Source organism: Plectropomus leopardus, chromosome 2 (assembly GCF_026936395.1).
Source record: "Plectropomus leopardus strain MGB_pleo_1.0 chromosome 2, ASM2693639v1, whole genome shotgun sequence".
NCBI classification, from domain to species: Eukaryota; Metazoa; Chordata; class Actinopteri; order Perciformes; family Serranidae; genus Plectropomus; species Plectropomus leopardus.
Window position 1 is genome coordinate 6,135,070 of NC_142177.1, and position 22,063 is coordinate 6,157,132.

General features: G+C 39.2%; 2 protein-coding genes across 2 annotated transcripts in view; one reads left to right on the forward strand and one right to left on the reverse strand.

The window, feature by feature from the left end:
* The window catches only part of eevs (2-epi-5-epi-valiolone synthase), a 14,477-nt gene extending 14,206 nt beyond the window's left edge, over window positions 1-271 (reverse strand). The window contains exon 1 of the mRNA XM_088083539.1: window positions 147-271. The gene's annotated coding sequence lies outside the window, so the exon portion shown is untranslated. The remainder of the gene's footprint in view (window positions 1-146) is intronic.
* Window positions 215-20,475, forward strand: LOC121957745 (uncharacterized). The gene is made up of 11 exons (XM_042506503.2): window positions 215-354; window positions 1,912-2,101; window positions 2,189-2,280; window positions 2,364-2,596; window positions 4,068-4,304; window positions 5,655-5,729; window positions 5,820-6,036; window positions 8,328-8,536; window positions 11,183-11,255; window positions 16,887-17,004; window positions 19,750-20,475. Exons 1-11 carry the CDS (start codon window positions 339-341, stop codon window positions 19,943-19,945), a joined length of 1,656 nt encoding a protein of 551 aa, XP_042362437.2. The 5' UTR covers window positions 215-338; the 3' UTR covers window positions 19,946-20,475.
* The last annotated feature ends 1,588 nt before the right edge of the window (window positions 20,476-22,063 follow it).

The following is a 22,063-nucleotide window of genomic DNA, read 5'->3' on the forward strand; positions in this document are numbered from 1 at the left end:
GGTGACTTTTAATTTTTAATGATCACGTTTCTGCAGAATAGTAAAATATTTCACCAACAGAAAGACACATGCACTTTTCTTGTAATGTCTGCCTGATCCTCTATTTCAATCGGACTCCAAAACCATGAAAATCTGTGGTCACTCACTCTCTCACAGACACGAAAAGCGCACGTGCTGGTTGCAGTTGGATAATGAAGGTTTACGCCTGCAGTGCAAACCAGCAGTCACTCCACCCATTAAAAAATTTGCATCGAGAACGAAGAGAAAGTCCAGCGACGCCTTTGTATCCACTTCACAGCTGACAGTTGCTGAAATCCTCACGTCGAAAAACGCGCACCATGCTCAGTGGAAACGGTAAGATTACTGCTTAATATGTGCTTCGTGGCGGAGACAGGCTTCGTTTCATGAGGTCTTAACACGTGTCATAACTTAGGTAACGAAAACCGGAGTCCAGTGTGTATCTGTTTCTCAGACCAACTGTAATGTTATGTTGAGTAGTCAGTCAGCAGTCTGCACAGAAGCCTTCGCGTTTTATCAGAAAATGGTTTTATGCTAAAGAAATATATATAATGCTGTTTTACATTATTATGAAAAATATTATGATTTAGTGACGTCAGTATGAGCTCATAATCACTTTTTAAGTTAATCTAAATTTGCACCTCCCTCTTAAAAACGTTTTTAGATCCATTATTTTAGTTTAATGAAGTCTCTTCAACATGTAAATAAGAAAAGCAAATTTGGGTTTATTTTTTTGGCTTTATTGTTCAATTTCAGTCTGTCACTCCTCCTTCTGACATGTGCTCTCTGGGATGTTCCGCTCTTTATTTTTCCATCTTTTTAGTAAAGTTGAATTAGAAATTGCTTGTAATGCAGGTAAAATATTCATTAATCATATTAATTAACATAATTCAAATATTGATGTGATTTATATTTATAATCATATTCATATATTTTGGGGAAAAAAATATATATATGTACTGTATATAACATATTGTTTCTGAGTCTCTTGTTTGAAAAGTTACAAAATAATTCACTGTGGCTCATTCATGATGATAATACAGCTAATTGATGAATATGTCTAGTATGTAACAGTTTCTCATCAAAGTTGTGTACTGTAAATAAATGCCTTTATTTCCCCCAAATAAACCAATTTATTTTTTCTTGAAATTATTTCAATAGTCCTTTCAGACAAATTTAATTATTTAAATAAATAAATAAAAAGTGAAATTACCAAATTATACTTCGGCACCCTTGCAGTACCTCTGAGGATGCCCCAGAGGCCCCAGTCCCCTGTTGAAGACCAAGGATGAAGAGAGTTGTAGCTTTCATGTATTTCATATTTGTATACTGTATACCTGCTCATGATAAATACTGTAATACAAAATATGTTTTCAAATATTTATTTTTTTCTGCAAGCAGACCCCAAGACCTCTCAGCAGATTTGGTCCCCCTTTATGATGATTCCATGCCTGCAGCCTTTGGGGCAACAACAGTGTTTAATCATATATCAATTGACAATCAATTCATCAGATTAATCTACAGCATTTTGAGAGATAAATACTTAATGCCATTTTTAAAAAAATGCTCAACATTACTTTGTTACAGCCTATCAGTATCATGGTTTTAGTTATTTTCTTTGTTTGTGTGGAGTTAAATTCATAAATTTGGCTTACTTTTGGACTGTTGAACCAAGCCAGCAATTTCAATTTGTCTTATTTGGGTTTTAGCAAACCAATGGACATTTTATAAATCAAACAACTGATTAAATAATTGTACAATAGCTGACAGATCACTGAGTACTGAACATAATATAGAGTTACAGCTCTACATCCTATTGCCTGGAGCAGAAAAGGGGATGAGTAAGAGCAGTTGATTATTACTAAACTAAACTTCACTGTGTCATTTCCCCAGTTCCTGACACCCCAGTGGAACTCTTGGTGGATGTCTTAACAAAAGCCAAGGAAATAGCTGCAGCAAGTGGCAATTTACCAGCCGAGCTGATGAGTCAGTTACAGAAGGCTCTGGACATAGCCAGCGGCCTGGACGACTACCTGGAGAAAATGACCACACAGGAAAGTGAACCTCTGGCAGAGCTATATAAGTATGTCTTGACTTCCTACACGTAAGAATCCATAGTTTAAGCATGTGAGGTAAATTTGTTAATATTTTCTTTTATAACTAATCGTAGAAAAACCATTTCCTATGACTGGGATCAATTACACAAGGAGGGAAAAACTATCTTCCGGCTCCCCAAGCAGTGCATCACTGGACATGTTGAAGGTTGGACATTGGCATGCTTTTTACCTTTATATTTACTGATGTATCATATTGTGATAACTTGCTTTGAGTTGTCTTTTTGGCAGGCCAGACCTTAAAGATGCTGATCCACATGAGTCAAGCTAAGAGAGTTCTGGAGATTGGGATGTTCACGGGCTATGGTGCGCTGTCCATGGCCGAAGGGCTTCCCGAGGACGGCCGCTTGGTTGCCTGTGAGCTGGAGCCATACCTCAAAGACTTTGCTCAACCTTTTTTTGACAAGTCTCCACATGGCAAAAAGATTACAGTCAAGACTGGGCCTGCCATGGACACTCTGAAGGTAAGTTGTGTTGTCCAAAATATCTATTTATCCATACATTCTGAGTATTTGAACTGTTTCGATATTCATTTTCTGCTGTATAGATACACTGGAACCAGCTGCATTAATGGTCTTTCTCACTATTGATGTTTACTACAGTCATTCTGTTCTCTGCTACCAGAGAAAAGACAAGAAATTCTTGTCATTTTAGAACTTTTCATAATTTATCTTTCAGTAAAAAATTTAACTTGTATGCCTTCATTTTCAACTTTTATATACGTCCACGCTGGCGATAGCCTTGCAGGTAGGCATGAAGTTTTCAGGTTTGTTGTCCAAACATCCCATTCTAGTAAAAGCAATATCTCAAGAGTGCCTTGAGGGAATTTTGGCAAATCTGGCACAAATGTCCACTTAGATTCATCAGTGGACTTGTTAGATTTTGGTGGTCAAAGGTCACGGTCACTGTGACCTTGCATTTGTCTCATTCTCCTGATTGCGATATCTCTTAAACACCTTTAGGGTTAGAGAACTATTTTTCAAATATGGCACAAACATCCACTTGAACTAAACAATGAACTGATTAGAATGTGATTATTACAGGTCATCGTGCTCTTTCATCCATCTTATTCTCTTGAATGCAATATGTCAAGAATACCTTTAGGGAATTTCCTAAAATTTGGCACAAACATCCACTATGAGAGAAGGATGAACTGATTATATTTTGTTGGTTAAAGGTCAAGGTCACTGTGACTCCGCTGTTTTGTGAAGGGGATTTCTTTAAATATGGCACAAACATCCACTTGGACTTAATGATAAACTGATTAGATTTTGGTGGTCAAAAGTCACTGTGCCCTTGCATTCGTCTTATTCTCATGAATGCGATACGTCAAGAACACCTTTAGGGAATTTCTTCAAATTTGGCACAAACATCCACTCTGAGATAAGGGTGAACTGATTAGAAAAGATGAAATGGCTGGAGTTAAAGATTAAAGGTCAAAATCACTGTGACCCCTGTCCATTTCATTCTCATGAAGGGAATTTCTTAAAATTCAACACAAACTTCCAACTAGACTCAAGAAGTAGGGGGTTAGGGGTCCTCAGCTTGGAAATTTATAGCATTTAACACTTGATATTCTGCATTCAGTTTGTGCCTGTTCACCATTAATTTTATTTATTTGTATATATTTCAAAATAAAAGTCCTTTACTATTTTCATGTTTTTATTGAAGGGGATAAATGCATATTTGCCAAATATTGAGGGGGAGATTTGACCATCTTTTAAAAATCCCTTAGAAACTTAAGTATATTTCAATATTTTTATTTAGCACTATTCGTTCTAATGTTTAAAATCGCAGTTTCAGTGTGCCATTTTGGGAGCTTTGAATAACGAGAGCAGGCTAGGGTTAATGCTGACTCTTCCCTTTATGGTGGTAATAAGTTAACAGACTGTGGGGCACATGGCCAGTTTTCTAATAACTCTGTGTCTCTGTCAGGAATTGGCTGCTGTAGGTGAGCAGTTTGACATGGTCTTCATTGATGCTGACAAGGACAATTACATAAACTACTACAACTTCATTCTGGACAACAGTCTGCTGAGATTGCGTGGGGTCATATGTGTGGATAACTCGCTGTTCAAAGCCAAGGTTTACCTCAAAGACACCACAGATAGCAACGGACTGGCGCTCCGAAAATTCAACCAGTTTGTCTGTGATGATCCACGCGTGGAGCAGGTGCGTTTCAAAGCTTTATACTCTGTATTCCTTTTTATTTAAACAAACTGTGCATTCCAATACCCATACTGCCATACTATATAGTATGCCAGAAAAAGATTGAGTATGTCCCAATACATAGTATGTCAGATGCAGTATGCCAATAAATACTAGGATGTTCTGCTACATCTGGTGGGATTTTGCAGTATGTGAACTAGCATGCTTTTCTCATTATTCCTACCCATAATCCTCTGCACCCCAGAACATACCTCACATCAGCTGAAATGCAATCAGATGACAGCTGATTGGCAGACAATCGACAGCTGTCAATCAGCTGTCAGAGGCCACAGTGTGATGTATGATATCACATTTAAGTGACTGATGGCGAGGAGTCAAATAGTATTATTATGAATTGTTTAAGTGTACAAAAAAATAATAGGGATTAGGCTACCAACAAAGAAAAAAAACAGTTGTAGAGAAATGCATATCCAGGCTTATTTTGGAAACCTAAAATGTTGAATCCACAACGCATGCATTTATAGTTGAACCCTTGGAAACCTGGCCAACTTGGTTTTATTTCTTATAAAAACATGAGAAGACAGCAATGAGCAACTTAACAAGACGTGGCCCAAAAATTAGAAAAACATAAAAAGTTAAAAGAAAATAATCTGAAAAAAGCAAAAAAAACAAAACAAAAACAAACAAACAAAAAACAATAACCAAAAAAACTAACAAAACAAAGTTCTGAAAAAAAAGTATTTATTTATTTATTTATTTATTTTCCTGTCACATAATTTTGAATATAAAATTATTATAAATACAAATGAAGTTTTCTGGGAAATTTGTCTTTTTTGTGGGGTAATTTTATTATCATCCTCCACTCATAATTTTAGGTATGCTGTCTTTTTAACTTTCACTAATTTCTTGCAATTTGTGGGGCATTTCTCTCCAAATTGTCCATCGCCTTTTTCCCCATGTTTTCGAAACAGATGAAACCAATCTGCTTGGATTTTAAAGGTTTAAATACTTGTGAAGTTGTCTTAGAAAACTGATCCAGGTTTCAAAGGGTTAAGCGGTTTTAACTACAGACATTGCAACAAGTAAAGTAAGTCAAGTAACAACAGTAGAGCTCTGCGGGTTGATCTCTATCACTGACAAGCTCTGTGAATGGTGTTTTTTCTGATCTCCATGGTAGAAGATATTTAAGCAAGAGGGAGAAAGTGCAGTGTTATGAAAAATTAGAATGCCAAGATTGTGTGCATATTGCATGCAACAGTACATACTGTGTATGGGCAGCTGTAGTACCTACTAAAAGTAAAAACAAATAAGTAAGCAGTTTGGAATGCACCCAATGTCTTTCTTGTTTTAAAGGTCATCATCCCTGTCCGAGATGGCATCAGCATTATTCGGCGGGTACCTGTGGCCTCCAAGTGCTCAAGAACGGAGGTACTGTTAAGATAACTTTGATGCCAGTGTTGCTGTTATCATACATTCTCACTGATGATTACTCTTTGCTTATCTTGTTGATTTCTATAGAGTAAAATAACAGATGATGAAGTTTTCCGTGGGGTCATGGGGCGCCCCATCCTCGATCGCATGCGTCTTGATGGAAAGGTGGCCTATGTGACGGGCGCTGGGCAGGGCATAGGCCGAGCATTTGCTCATGCTCTGGGTGAGGCTGGTGCCAATGTGGCTGTGGTAGACCTGGACCAAGAGAAAGCTGAGATGGTGGCAAAAGAGCTCCACCTTAAAGGTAATGTAGCCTTAAAGGGATAGTTCAAGTTTTTTGAAGTGAGAATGTATTAGGTACAACTCTCCAGTTTGAAGAAGCAGGAAGGAAGACTGACACAGAAGATAAGTAATGTACTGCTGTGGACGGAGGCAGCAGCATATTGTATTTTATCCACAGTAGACCTTCATATTCCTGCGCATCTTTCTCTATCAGCCCATTTAGTCTTCCTCTGCTCAAGTTTCTTTGTATAATCTAGTTCATAAAGATATCCTCTTGTCTCCACAGTGATTGGCATTTTATAGTTGTTTCCCAATATCATTAGCATCTTTTAAATCCCTTCTTAAGACCTTCTTTTACAGGAAAGCATTTATGAATATTTAATATTTTGCTGTTGCAAGGTTTTATCATTCCTCTGCAGCCTTTGTACACTACTTTTTCTACTTTTTAGTTTTAAACTCCCCAGTATTAATATATATAATGTGGTTAATGTGGTTTGCATTTCATTTTTTTGTTGTTTTATTGCTGCCTTGTTTTTATCTGCTGCTTTTCTGAAAAGCACCTTTAAGCCCTTTTAAGAAAAGTGCTATATAAATAAAGTTTATCATTATTATTATTATTATTATTATTATTGTTATTATTCATAATCACTCTTTTTGTAATTGTCTAATATTTGTTTTCTAAAAAAAAAAAAAAGAAATACTTACCTAATCGACAGTGGCCCTGAGGGTTAAAACACTAAAATACTTAGACTGAGTTGAATATTTTTAGGTAGATCTTTTTTTAGGTGGCTAAGTACGTTTTGCTGCTGCCCCCGTCTACAGCAACACATTGCAGAACTTCTGTGTAGGTACTCAAGCCTGCTTCACCAAATTGCAGGTGTGCTGAGTGCTATGCACTGTGTGTGATACACTATGGATGAGTACCTCATACAACCCCACTTCAAAAAGTCCAAGTTATCCCTTTAGGTATAACCTGCACATCCCCATCCTAATCGTATTATTCCTGTAACTGATTACTCAGTAACTCACTTAACATATTGACTTGTTGTACCTTTATAGCAGAGAAACTCTCATTCTGCCTTCAGATATATTTGGTAAAATGACAGTGAGCTCAGTTTTATTTGATTAGCAAAATGGTAAGTTTACATCAAACAGAAACTCTGTGTTTGACGACAGATGCCTCATTCTGTACAGATTGGCCAACTGAAACTGGCTTCAGTCCCAAACTTCCAGCACACTGGGCTGTTCGATGGGTCAGCATTCTCAGTTTACTTCCACAGAGTTGTACTAGTTTTAGTATGACTTCATATTGACTTATTGAGAAACTAATTGGATTTCAACTAAACTTAATTAATGCAGAGATTATTTTCTTGATGGATCATTTCAGGTAATACATAAGAAAAAAAATGAGAAATGGATAGTTCAACATCAGTAGTGTGTTTCTGTTTCTTTAGAGGACATCACTTCTAAGCACGAAAACAAAAAAACCCAAACTAAAATACCAGATTTATATTGAAGGTTAATCTTGTAATGGTTATTTAAGTATACTGTAATTTCCATTACTGGTAAATTTCTGTCCTCTTTTGTGAAAAACTGACACAGCTCTCTGTCTCTAACACGTCTAAATTTAATTGAAATTTTAGCAAAATAAGGAGTGTATACTATATGTATTCATTTAATAATTAGCTTTGATTTTGTTTTTAAATCTGAAACTAGAAAACTGTCCTTTCTAAAGACATTTGAGTCAAAATGAGACCACTATGAAAAAAATGCAAGAGTCTTTGCAGTATACTGATGTTAAACTGGTGACAGTATGCCTTCTGCAATGACAGACTCATCAAATGTCACGTCTTAGGACTGACGCATGAGTTGGTAGCACACCTACAGCCATGATGTGAATACAAACTTGGTTTGGCCACTTTAGAGTTGTGCCGAATGTCATAAATTGTCAGTGTGGTCAGGTTTTGGTTTTTGGCCAGCAGATGGCAGCAGACTAAAGCATAAGATACACTTTGTGATCTTAGACATGTTCCTCTGAGCCTCTGGATGTGTGATTTTCCCTCTTTTCTCTTCCTAAAAAATGAAATCTCCAGCTCAAAAAACTAATCAAATAGGCATCAAGAAGAGCAAAGCTTTCTTTTATTGTATTTTTAAAACTTTTTTACACATCTAGAGCCACATTAGGATTAGTAAAATGAACTTCTAAAATGTCCAAGACAGAGGTAGCTGTTAATGTGTGTATTGTTTCAATATGTACAAAGTCTTCCAACAGTCATCCTTCTTTGTTTGTTTATTTTTTTTTTTTGGACACAGGCATTAATGCTATTTCGATCACAGCTGACATCAGCAAATCAGCTGATGTCCAGAGGATGATTGACAGCATCGTCTCCAAATGGGGGATGATCCACATCGCCTGTAATAATGCTGGCATCAACATGAACTCAGCCAGTGAAGACACCAATCTGGAGGAGTGGGATCAAACCTTTAACGTCAACCTGAGGGGGACTTTCATGTGCTGTCAGGTGTGTATCACCTGCCGTATGTGTGTGTGTCAGACTGCTGCCGCCACAGTTCATTCACTTTGCTGTATAACAATGTGATGTATTGGTGTGATGTGAAATTTTCAGATGAGCAAAAATACACTTTAAATTGTAAATATTATATTGAATTAGTGTTTTATTAATGTTAAAAGTTTAACTCCAAAATAAATAGTCAAAAGATTTTCACTTAAGTCACATACTGCTGTAAATTTTAATGCAAAGACAAATTGTACACCAAACTATATAAACTATAAAATTATATATATATATATATATATATATATATATATATATATATATATATATATATATATATATATATATATATATATATATATCTGCACTGATGGTTGATGTTGCACTTTACTAAACAATGTGAGTAGTTCAAATTGTGCATTAATTACTTGAATATGAGGGTATTTTTGTTTTATTATTGTGCAGAATCAGACTGAAGGTCCACATTTAACACAACAAGACATATGAAGCAGAGATGATAAAAAGGGTGTGAGTGAGACATTAAATGCTTATATATCACCAACGTTGCAATGGTTAATTTTGATAGAATAAATAATAGTTTAAGGAAAACACTGTTCATTTTTCTAATACAATTGATTTAAAAATTTTATCGATTTGTCCAAAAAGTTCACCAAATTTGGAAATTTGTTTTTCACCGGACAGCACTGTACAGTAGAAACAAAGAGTGGAGGACATATTTAGATCATCACTTTAGCAAGTAGCAATACAACAGTAAAGACATACTTTGTTGCAAGTAAAAGTCCTCCATTGAAAATCTTCAGAGTACAAAAATATTATCATTAAAATATAGTAAATTAACAAAAAGTAAATGTAATCATGATGCAGAATAGCCCATTTCAAAGTACTTTATAGACGACTATATTACTAAATTACAGTTATTGACAAATAAATGTGAACATCACTAATTTTGCAGCTCATAAAGTTGGGTCTCATTTTTTCCTATGTATACCGCTGGATAGCTTATAATTTCACCAGGGAATCATTACACTTTTATTTTTATCCATATAATACATTATCATTTTTTATTAATTATATTTGTATTAATAATCTGAATCTGCAATGCAACTAATATTGTAAAATTGGAGTAGAGTGCAATATTGGTTTCCCAAATGTAGGAAGTGGAGTAGAAGTATAAAGTAGCAAAAATTTAGATAATCAAGTGAAGTACAAGTAGCCTACCTCAAAATTGTACTTAAGAACAGTACTTGAGCAAATATACATAATTAAATTCTGGCAGTAGATGCCAATGATACAAAGCCGTAGTTTAGTTCAACCTGTAACCTGTATTTCTGATTTCCTTCTGAAATAATCTTAAGTAATGTTTGCTGCATTATAAATTAAAAATGGAGAATTTATTTACTAACTCTAAAAAGTTCTGTAATTCTGCCATCAGTTAATGAGAGAATCTACACCTAAAGAACCAAGTGATTTTTATAATTATTACTTTAGTATTCATTTTTGTTAGAGTATGATGTAATTAATGGTCCAAGCAGCCTAAGCTTTTTACTAAAATTAGTTCTAAATTATGCGGTTGCTATTACACATCTACAATGTAAATGTATATATACATAGATATTGTTTTTGTGTGTGTGTGTGTGTGTGTGTGTGTGTTTATATTATTTACGACCTACCACCTAACTTTTGTTAATAAATTAAACAGACTATAGCCTAATTACTGGTCCAAGCAGTATAAGCATCTCTATTGGTACATAAGTAAGTTCTAAATTATCTAGTCATTTTCAGACTTCCACATATTACATGTGTGTATGTTTATATTATATATGCCCTACCACACAAATTTTGTAAAAATCAATCAGAGTAAGACCTAATTACTGGTCCTTGCAGCTTAATCTTCTCTTTATTTACTAAATATTCGCCAGTTCTAAAAAGTTCTGTAATCCTGTTATCAGTTTGTAAGAGAGTCTATGCCTGGTTTGTTTTTTGATAATGTATTCCTTTATTAATTTATTTGTCTCAGAGTACGACATAATTAATTGTCTAAGCAGCCTAAACTTCTCTGTAGTGACTAACATTAGTTCTAATTAACTAGTTGCTGTCACACATCTACATGACATCTGTGTATTTTGTGTGTGTGAATGTGTGTGTTTATGTAATATATGCCCTACCACCTGATTTTTTTAAAAAAAGAGTATGACCTAATTACTGGTCCTAGCAGCTTAATCTTTTCTGTATTCACCCATATTTATTTTTTTAACACTTTATTTTGATTATTTTTACAATATAAAAGGACAGAGAGGGGAAAAATCTACAAAACAAGCAAACAAACAAAAGGAAACCAAAAAAAAGGCCCTGAATTGCCATCTCATACAAAATATATTTGTTCCTATGACATATTCAGTGGTTTGGTCTCTTTTACTTCAGTTAGTTCTAAATTAACTAGTTGCTGTCAGAAATGTACATACTACATGTAAACATTTTGTGTGTGTATGTACCACCCAGATGTTTGACCACTATTTCTGTCTGTGAGGATAAACTCCATGTTTTTGTTATCCATGCTCAGGTTTTTTGGTAGCATATCAGCCCCATAATAAGGTGTTTAATGTGCCTTTTCCCCCTGAATCCTTGCCTTAGGCAGCAGGTCGAGTGATGTTGAAGCAAGGATACGGCAAGATTATCAACACAGCCTCCATGGCCAGTCTAATAGGTGAGTGATGATTCCATTCCCCCACCTTCTCTCTGGAGCCCTTCCATGTCTGCTTTTAATCTCTCCATTTGGCGTGGAGAGTTGGGTCGAGAGTAGGAGGAGGAGGAGGAGGAGGGGGGTGGAAGGAAGAGTTAAATACATGTGTGCTGTGCAGCTATGTGCAGGAGTAGACATCACACTAAAGAGTTTTTATCGTCAGATGGCGAAATTAAGAAAATTCAGCTGCAGTTTTCCTGTTTATGAACAACTTATCCTTTTTAAAACAGGATTAGCCAGCTTTTCTTCTTTGCAACTTTTACCCCAGTTCTATAGAGATGCATCCACCCCTGCATACAGTAGCAGGAAAAAAGTGTTGTGATTGCGTCTCGCCGAGGCGGTTTTGCATCATAATAAACATCCCCTCTCTGCGGAGCTGTCTGGAGGATGTGGAAGGCAACCTGAGGTCCAACTTGGGAAGGGAGGGTTCCTGTGCAACGGCAAAACCCCAGCCTGTGCCAGCAGCCTTGTTTGAACAGCGGAAGACACTTTGAGAGTTTAGCGCGAGCCTAGTAAAAGCTTTGTACAATGTTTCTCCTCCAACAGGTTCCTCCAGAGGAACAGCAACACTTCATCAGCAGTATAGTCAAATCGCCAGTAAAGCGGCGTGCCATATGGGCCCCAGTCCCGACTGCAGGGGCAATCTGTAAAACAGGAGCATGCTGGTAAATAGAGGCCAGCATAAAAAAAAATGATCAATTACTCACATTACGTACAGTCCTTCAGGAATTTACTTTATTGGTCTGGACATCTGTTATAATATTGTCATAATGTGTAATCAGATGGGACCTGTTCTAGCCAAGTGGAAGCCCAAAAAGCAGCCGTAAATGCCCAATTAAAATGCACAATGACAGCTTTTTGTCCATCTGCTGAATAGAATGTGTGCGCTAACACCCCCCCTCCCAACACACACTCCTAACCATCAACTACACTTTTTTGGGGGAATAATAGCCAGCAGCTCAAAGACACCCAGACAGGAAATATCCCAGTTGATATGATCGCACTCAGGTTTTTTGGCTGCACAATGACCTTAAGTGAAGGATTTGCAACTCTCACACTTATACCTGCAGAGCTGCACAGTGATGTACATAACAACAGCGGTGCCATTCTGGGAAAAAAGAGTGCATCATTTGAACTCAGAAGAATCCAGCCTGATAAAGAGCATGTTTTCTCCTACTTGAAATGGGCAATAAGTAGCAGGGTGAATGTTAAAGAGGGCTTTAGAGAATGCTCTCCTTCTACCTCCTTTTCCCTTCTCTGGGGATTACTGCTCTTTAAGACGGCGAAAAACATCAATGCAGGTTTATTTAAAGGATGAAGGCATTTTCTGAATGGTATTTTGGGGCCGTATCATCAGGTCTTGAGCGAGGATTAGTGCTGTTAGGCATTTTGAGCTGTGTTTCCTGTCCTGATAAGTCGGATTTCACCTTCAATCTGCGTGTAAGCCCTGGGCTCTGCTCCTCCTCGCCTGCTCCTCTGAGGTCCTAGCCTCCCCTTATCCAGCCCAGCCCAACCTCAGCATCCTGCGCTATCTCGCCACACTCAACCATGCATTCTGCCGCCGTCGTCCCACCCTTTACATCTTTTTTCTTTCCCCCAACTTTTACCTCTATCCTGCACATTTTTCCTCCTTTTATCTGAGCAGCGTACGCAGGGATGCTGCAGCGTTTTTTTCTTCCCCAGGACCGGTCCCTGCCTCTCTGCAGCTGGCTGGTATTTATCATCCCCAGTCTCACACTGAAGCCATTTGGCAGTCAGATCCGCGGGTGATGAGGTTAACTACTAAAGTTGTATGTAACTTGGAGCCTTCCTTGTGATGATTAATCAACCAGCAGAAAATGAGCCCCTGTCCCGTTCTCCCATGCAGTGTGCAGCATCTGTGATGGTCAAGGCAAACAAATGGCTCCCTGTCTTTGTTGCTGAGGACGGACCATAACTGGACATTATATGCAATTAATTTTACATGGCTTCATCCTCAGAGTCCCCCAGCAGCTAATGGAAGAGCTTTTATGTAGTGTTCACAAGAAACCGCAGGAGCTGCAATATAAAATGTATTTGTTGTCAGCTTTTGTGAGAAAGTAACTATTGCTCTTTCTTTTTTTCTCAGTTAAAGAAATGACTCCTAAAAATAAAAATGACCACCTAAGAGTTGTGAAAGTGCCTACTTTTATTAATGATGAAGTAAATTTTGTCTTCATAAAATGATACACAACTTGCAGCCTGATAGGCTGCTGTGTAGCCTGCTGCCAATTTTCTAATTCACAATGAAAATAAATTTAGTTGAATGTTGATTTTATTTTTTGTTTTTTTGCACAACCCCAATTCTAAGAAAGTTTGGACACTCTTTAAAACATAAATAAAAATGGAATGCGATGATTTGCAAATCATTTTTGACAAAACGGCAGTAAACTTTTCTTTTTTTTTCTTTTAGATACTTGTGTGTCCCTTTCTATCATTCTGTGTCCCCTCTCTAAATTCTGAGGTTTTTATGGGCCAGTAAATACAGCATAGGTAGGCTCTCCATTAGTCTGTTTTTTCCCCCCCAGCAACAGTGTGTGACTTGTGGAGTGGAGTATGTTCTGCACTCAGATACATATTTTTTGGTATATATTTTGGCCCAGCTCCAAAAATAGAACTTTTTTTTTTGGTGACAGATGTTTTAATCGTGGTAGGCTGCCACAAATAAATGAATCTGTGGGACAGGGACATGTTCATGGCTTTCCTTTTAAAAACACTCAGTGAGTGTTTGAGGACACTAAATGTTGAAGTTTTGGAAATGTCTTTATTAAAATTCCCAAACACACCCCTTACAATCTTCAGGATATAAAGACTGTCTGTGGAGATTAATGTTCTAAAATCTTGTCTGAACACTCAGAGATTAGTTTCTTCATACTGGAAACGTCTTGGAGCTGCCAAAACAAATAGGCTTCTCCAAATCCATCCATCCATCCATCCATCCATCCATCCATCCATTTTCTACCGCTTATCCGGGGTCGGGTCGCGGGGGCAGCAGCCTAAGCAGCAAAGCCCAGACTTCCCTCTCCCCAGCCACTTCGTCCAGCTCTTCCCGGGGCATCCCTAGGCGTTCCCAGGCCAGCCGAGAGAAATAGTGTCTCCAATGTGTCATGGGTCTTCCCCGGGGTCTAGTACTGGTGGGTCGTGCCCTGAACACCTCACCAGGGAGGAGTCCGGGAGGCATCCTAATTAGATGCCTGAGCCACCTCATCTGGCTCTTTTCAACCCGGAGGAGCAGCGGCTCTACTCCGAGCTCCACCCAGATGATCGAGCTCCTCACCCTATCTCTAAGGGAGAGCCCAGCCACCCTACGGAGGAAGCTCATTTAGGCCAATTGTACCCGCGATCTTGTTCTTTCGGTCACTACCCAAAGCTCGTGACCATAGGTGAGGGTAGGAGCAAAGATCGACATTAAATCGAGAGCTTCGCCTTATGGCTGAGCTCCCTCTTCACCACGACAGATCGGTGCAGAGTCCGCATTACTACAGACGCTGCGTCGATCCGCCTGTCAATCTCTCCCGCTCCATCCTTCCCTCACTCGTGAACAAGACCCCGAGGTACTTAAACTCCTACACTTGGGGCAGGATCTCATCCCCGATCTGGAGAGGGCACTCCACCCTTTTCTGGCTGAGAACCATGGCCTCGGATTTGGAGGTGCTGATTCTCATCCCGGCCGCTTCACGCTTGGCTGCGAACCGATCCAGTGAGAGTGGAAGGTCCCGGCCTGATGAAGCCAACAGGACCACATCATCTGCAAAAAGCAGCAACCAAATCCTGAGGTCACCAAACCGGACCCCCTCAACGCCCTGGCTGTGCCTAGAAATTCTGTCCATAAAAATTAGGAATAGAATCGGTGACAAAGGGCAGCCCTGGTGGAGTCCAACCCTCACTGGAATCGAGTCCAACTTACTGCCGGTAATGCGGACCGAGCTCCGACACCGGTCGTACAGGGAACAGACGGCCCGTATCAGGGGGTCCAATACCCCATACTCCCGGCGAACCCCCCCACAAGACTCCCCAAAGGGACACAGTCGAATGCCTTCTCCAAGTCCACAAAACACATTTGGACTGGTAGGGCAAACTCCCATGCACCCTCAAGGATCCTGCCAAGGGTCCAGAACTGGTCCACAGTTCCATGACCAGGTCGAAAACCGCATTGCTCCTCCTGAATCCAAGGTTTGACTATCCGATGAACCCTCCTCTCCAGTACCCCTGAATAGACCTTACCAGGGAGGCCGAGGAGTGTGATCCCCCTATAGTTGGAACACACCCCGTCGTCCCCCATCTTAAAAAGAGTGACCACAACCCCGGTCTGCTAGTCCAGAGGCACTGCCCCTGATGTCCATGCAATGTTGCAGAGTCGTGTCAATCATGACAGCCCCACAACATCCAGGGCCTTAAGGAACTCTGGGCGAATCTCATCCACCCCCTTGGCCCTGCCACTGAGGAGCTTTTTGACCACCTCGGCAACCTCAGCCCCAGAGATGGGAGAGCCCACCCCGAGTCCCCAGGCCCTGCTTCCTCAACGGAAGGCGTGTCAGTGGGATTGAGAAGGTCTTCCAAGTATTCCTTCCACTGATCCACAACGTCCTGAGTCAAGGTCAGCAGCACACCGTTCCCACCATACACAGTGTTGACAGAGCACTGCTTCCCCCTCCTGAGACACCGGATGGTGGACTAGAAACTCTTCGAAGCCATCCGGAAGTCGTTCTCCATGGCCTCACCAAACTCCTCACTCTGAGGATCATTGGGACACGCAAACCCTCCACCATTATAAGGTGGTAGCTCAGGGAGGGGGCAACCAATTTAAATTGGCATGTTCAATGTTTTTCCATGTGTTACTCCACTTTGTTTTGCATATTTGTTTTTATGAACTAAAATGCTACAATTTCTTTATCAGTGCTGTTTTATTAAGTTAATACCGATGTCTGGTCCAAATTTTCAAGTAAACAGATGCATTGGAAATATGTTTAATGACAGAAAAATTGACTTGTTAACTCATTTCCCCAACTGTATGTCAAAAAGGATATGTAAATTATTGCATTGGTTTTTGCGGCTCCCTAAACGAAGCACAGGCAGAATTGTTTGTGATTTTTTTTCTCTGCAGCAGTTTATTGAATTTGAAAATTGATAAATGTATGGGAAACTCTGCGTTTTACATAAAGTCCAAAGTTTTTTTGAAACATTGTTGGACTTTTAATGTAAAGATAACTTCAATAAAAAAGAGAGCTTGTTAATCAAAAAGTGCCTGTGGAGAATACCTCAGACCCACAACAAGAGGTTCAGACTAAGCCCCAGGAATGTTCTCAAATCCTAGAAACAGCCCTCTTACACCTGACCTATACAGGGCTGCTGTTGCTGGATTTGCCTCTTGTCAAATATAAATAAGTGAGGACAGCAAAAGTCTGAAGGTTGAAAACAAAAAATTAATTTACATTTTAATATTATAATGAATGTTTGTTTCTTAACCAGCCCTAAGCCTTCTGTCATTTTGCAAAAGTGGTCCCCGGGAATAGCAAGTTGAGCATCACTGGTGTAGGGTAACTGATTTTTTTTTTTTTTCCCATCCTCTCCCTGCAGTGCCCCATCCTCAGAAGCAGCTCTCCTACAACACATCCAAGGCTGGAGTGGTCAAACTGACTCAGACTCTGGGCACCGAATGGATTGACAGAGGAGTGCGTGTCAACTGCATCTCACCGTAAGTGCTGTCTATTCTTGGCCTCCTCTCTCCGTTTTGTGCCAAAAAAAACCACGCCGGTCCACCTTTGAGTGTTATGAGGGATCGGCCTGCAAAAAGGAAGTGGTGATTAGTGTGTTTGCTTTCATATGAAGAGCCCCATTTGAGAATGATGCACTAATTTAAGTCCTCAAACAATACATCAGTGCTTAATTAGATGACGTCTTGAGGGATGAATCAACCAAACACTTGCTCTAATTGTTCTATTCAATTAGGGAATCAAATTTGCAACCTCACTCCAAGTGTCGGTGCAACAATGGTGCCTTGTTTGTATCTATTTGTCTGTGAAGCTGAGCAGGAGGGAAGAAAAGAGGAAAACACAGGAAGAGCTGTGTGTGGGGTGTGTGTGTGTTAAGTGGAGCATCCCTTAGCCCCAGCCATCCCTGAGCAAATCCGTCCGGTGGCACCAGGCGAGCCAGGCCCAGTCACAGCCCCAGAACAAAGCCCTCACACACACACACACACACACACACACACACACACACACACACACTCGCACACACCGCTCAGCTTTATTTATCGGCAGCTTGTTTGCTAATTTTAATTTGCAAAGAAGCAATTCTCTTTCTTTCTCTTTCTCTCTCTCTCTCTCTCCCTACCCCTCCTTGCTAACTGGGTGTCTCAATGGGCTGCTGATTTCTTTGAAGTGACAGTCGGTAAATATGCATAAAAAAGGGACACAATTAGCGCTCACGAGGTTGACTGGAGCCTGATTCCATTGGCAACTTTAGCCGCAGCGGTGATAAGCTGCATTATCTAGAAAATTGGCTGAGGGAAAACAGTACCTCTGATTGCCAGCAAAGGTTCCAGATAACAGGGCAGCTGAAGAGAAATATAATTGAGGTGGAATATGTTAACCAAGGTGTCACACGCTCCTTGGAAGTGCTAATTTAGCCAAATGTTGGAATTTCATATCATGGCGCCAGGATACATTGAACAATGATTCGGGTCGCATGGCTTTTAGTTACTGTCACGTCAATTGTGTAGGAGTCAGAAGTCGTCTCGTATTAGGCGCGGGCAGCCATGTTGACATATTTATTCAAATATGAGTTCTGTGATACTTTTATGGTGCAACTTGGAGAAACTGTTTTTAGCCATTAGACGCCACAGCAGCCTGTTTCCCATAAACCCACCTATATATTGACATCATGGCAGGAATATGAAGTTGCACTTACTTCAAGAGATAGTTGTGATGTTTTTGAAAAGGGGTTGTATGGGGTATTTATCCATAGTCAGTGTTTTACATACAGTTGATGTCAGTCAATGTGCCTCCAGTTTGGAGAAGCAGGCTGGAGTCTGACATGGAAACTAAGAAATGCACTGATGTGAGTGGGGGCCAGCAACAAAATGAATTTCAGCCACCTAAAAAAAGTCCCACCTACAAAAAAAAAATCAGTTTAAGTGTACGCTGTTTTATGAGTATTTTCACTGCTTTACATTTCCATCAGACAGCCCATTTCAACAGAGAAGCCAGTAATGGCTTCAGTTCCCCATCTATGCTTTCATCGAAGCCGACTTCATTAAGAAAAACATTCATTTTATCACTCTGAACAGGAGAGCTGCTGGTCTGCTACAGCTTTAATCAGTTAGTTAGTTTGTGTTATTGTGTAGTTTTTGTGAATCCAAATTAACCCTTCTAAACATGTAAGTCACACATTAAACCAAACAATCTAACTAAGCAAGGCCTGTTAATTATCAATGGAGTCTGGCTTTGAAGAGAGCAAAATAATGGCTTCATTTTCCCATTAAAAAACAAACAAACAAACAAAAAAACAAACTGTGTGACATTAAAGTAAAGCAGTAAAAATACTCTTAACAGGGTTCCCACAGTCATGGAAAACCTGAAATTTCACAATTACATTTTCCAAGCCTGGAAAAGTCATGGAATTTGTAAAACAAACATTGAACATTTTGGAAAAGTCATAACATGTTTGCTGTTTTCAATGAACTGCCACAGTAATCTTTGGTGGATAACCATCACCAAAATGTGACATTATGGAAAACGTATTTTTTTCATAGCTGTCAATGTAATGAGGTTCTATCATGCATTAATGTGTGATGTTAAAATCATGTATTTTTTTCCATTTTCTCACTGCATTTCTCTCTTTTCAAAATATGTTTTAAAAAAAAAGCCAATGGAAAAGGGAAAAAAAAGGTGCTTCAAAAGTCCTGGAAATTTTTGAAATTGTATTCATGAAAATGTGTGGAAACCTGTCTTAATATAGCATACACTTACTGTTTTTCTTTTAGGTGGGACTTTTTTTAGGTATCCAAAATCTGTTTTGTTGCTGGCCCCCATCCACAGCAGTGCATTGTTTAGCTTCCATGTCATAATTTCAGCCTGCTTCTCCAAACTGGGGGCCTGCCGACTGATATTTAACGTTTTTAATTCACTGTCTATGGATAAGTACCTCATACAACCTCACTTGAAAAAATCTGAACTATCCCTTTAACCAAAGGCTTTGAGCAAATTAAGCCAGACGTCCCCTCACACCCGTGGGCTCTTCCTGAGACATGCCAGCAGTCCCGCAGTAAACATCATCAGAGATGCCACGCCATGCCCTTTCTTCAAAGGATAATTGGGTTTATTTTTGTCACCAAAGTGGCGACTCTGAAACAACGCTGTCACTCCTGGCTCTGAGCTGTGATGCCTTCTGATTTCATTGTTTTCTTTTTTTTTTCCCTTTCCCCTGTCTCTCTTTTCAGGGGGATTGTTGACACCCCTCTCATCCACTCGGAGAGTCTGAGGCCTCTGGTGCAGCGCTGGCTGTCAGATATCCCTGCTGGTAGACTGGCTCAAGTGACAGACCTGCAAGCTGCAGTGGTCTACTTGGCATCTGACGCCTCAGACTACATGACAGGGCATAACTTAGTCATAGAGGGTGGGCAAAGTCTGTGGTAGAGGGGGTAGATAAAGAGATGAAAACTTTTTTTCTCTCTCCTCTTCACTCTCCTGGGATAAGTCTCTGAAATAGGTGGCATTCACATGATCTCCTTTGGACACATTTACAGCAGTATATAGTTAAATTCTTAACTTTTGGTGAGTTAACATTTGTTTCATGGTGCGATGATGCAATGATCTGGTGGCTTTTTGTCTTCTGTGCATCCTGTAGAGGTTCACAGGGTTTCCAGGGTCATGGAAAACCTAGAAAAGTCATAACATTTCACAGTCACATTTTCTAGGCCCGGAGGAGTCTAAGAATTAGTGAAAAGTAATTAAATGTTTTGGAAAAATCATGAAATGTTGTGTGTAATGAATTTATTTACACTAATCTTCCGTGGATAACCTTACATATAATGTAACATAATCGCATATTTATTTTCTGGAGCTGACAACGTAACATAGCCCTGATATGTGTCTATGCGTTATTTTGTTCTGTGTACCATCACATACGTTTCCGTCTCTCTCTTCATGTATGCCAACTAGCTGAAATTATGCTATTTAATTATGTTATGAAAAAAGTTTGAATTTGATATGTTTGAAAAATGCAAAATAGAAGTAAAAAAAAATATATATATATATATATATATATATATATTATTGATCCTTTAAAAGTTTGTTTCAATAAGGTGTGTGTTAACCCTGGGTTCACTGTCTGTTACATGTGTCAAATTTGCGGCTCACTGAACTTTTAAGTGGATGAAAAACATTACGTTAAACAACAGCTGGTCTTTTTGACACAGTGGAAATGTGCATGAACATGTCATAGAAAAAGTCCAAGAAAGAAAATGAAAACCGTTACTGTGGCTTTGTCACTATTTTTGCTTCATATATTTTTGATATCGTCATTCATCCTATATCCTCCTATATCAACCACTTTGATATAGGAGGCTGTTGATGTTGCCTTAAATACTACTGAAAAGAATTATTCTTTTTTGTATTGTATTTGTTATGAAAATGCAAAACACAATAAAAAACAAACAGACAAAAAAGGATTATTAAAGGAGCAGATATCCGAAAATCAATAATACATGGTTCCTCTTACCTGCAGCACTATTTATTAATTTTTTTACTTTTTTTTTTTTTTTTGGTTTAAGTTGCTGAGTGTTTGAGATATCGGCCATAGAGATTTCTGCCTTCTCTCCAGTATAACGGAACTAGATGGCATTTGGTTTTTGGTGCACCAGAAAAGTACTTTTCTTTCCAGAAATCATGACTCGCTTAGTCAAGATAATCCACAGACCTTGTTTTGCGCAGTTTCATGTAGGAACTATTTTTTCTGTACCGAACTACACCTGCCAACTGTGTCACTGCGTAGAGGGAAGAGTGGGTAGTAGAAAGAGGCATTGCTGCTGAGTTTTTCAAAAGTTTTGGTTTTTTCGGAAGCAACACAAGCTGAGTGCCATCTAGTTCCATTATATTGAAGAGAAGGCAAACAGCTCTACAGCTGATATGTCCAACACTTGACAACTCACACCAAAAAAAATCTGGATTGATACATAGCACTACAGGTAAGTGGCAAAATATCAGTTTTTTATTTTGAGGTGAACTGTTCCTTTAAGTTTAGTTTTAGGGCACTTTCTAATACATGTTCAGGATAATTGAAGAAATGGCCGTTTTTTGTTAAAATCAACAATGAATATAAAAAACTGTGATATTTGAATAACCAAAAAAAAAAAAAAAATGGCACATTCAAGATGCAGTGTTATTGTTTAAGTATTCTTATGAAATACAAGGAGAGTACCAGACTGACTGCTTCGATGATGAACACCGGATCGCATTCCCACCAGAGTTGGATGCCGGTGAGTTGTTTTGTGCACCTTGACTCACCACTCCCTCTGGTCCAAGACTCTTGTGTACCACACGCAGGATTTACGGCATCCCAGTCCGCCTCTCCCCGGCTCTTTCTTGCCAAATGGTCCCCACAAGTGGTGCTTGTGAGCGCCATCTTAATTGCTCCATTAACTGTTTGTGCGCTGAAAAACAATACTTAAAGGAGAGGTCAGCCGAGGACGTGACCCCAGCCGCTGCAATTATACACAAAGTAGTGGCCAATTAGCGCTCTCTGCAATGTGACAC

Bases quoted from the DNA above. Each gene is read 5' to 3' on its own strand.
- LOC121957745 (XM_042506503.2), top strand. The intron at 11,256-16,886 runs GTGAGTGATGAT...CTCTCCCTGCAG, and splicing joins CTCCATGGCCAGTCTAATAG to TGCCCCATCCTCAGAAGCAG. The intron at 17,005-19,749 runs GTAAGTGCTGTC...CTCTCTTTTCAG, and splicing joins CGTGTCAACTGCATCTCACC to GGGGATTGTTGACACCCCTC.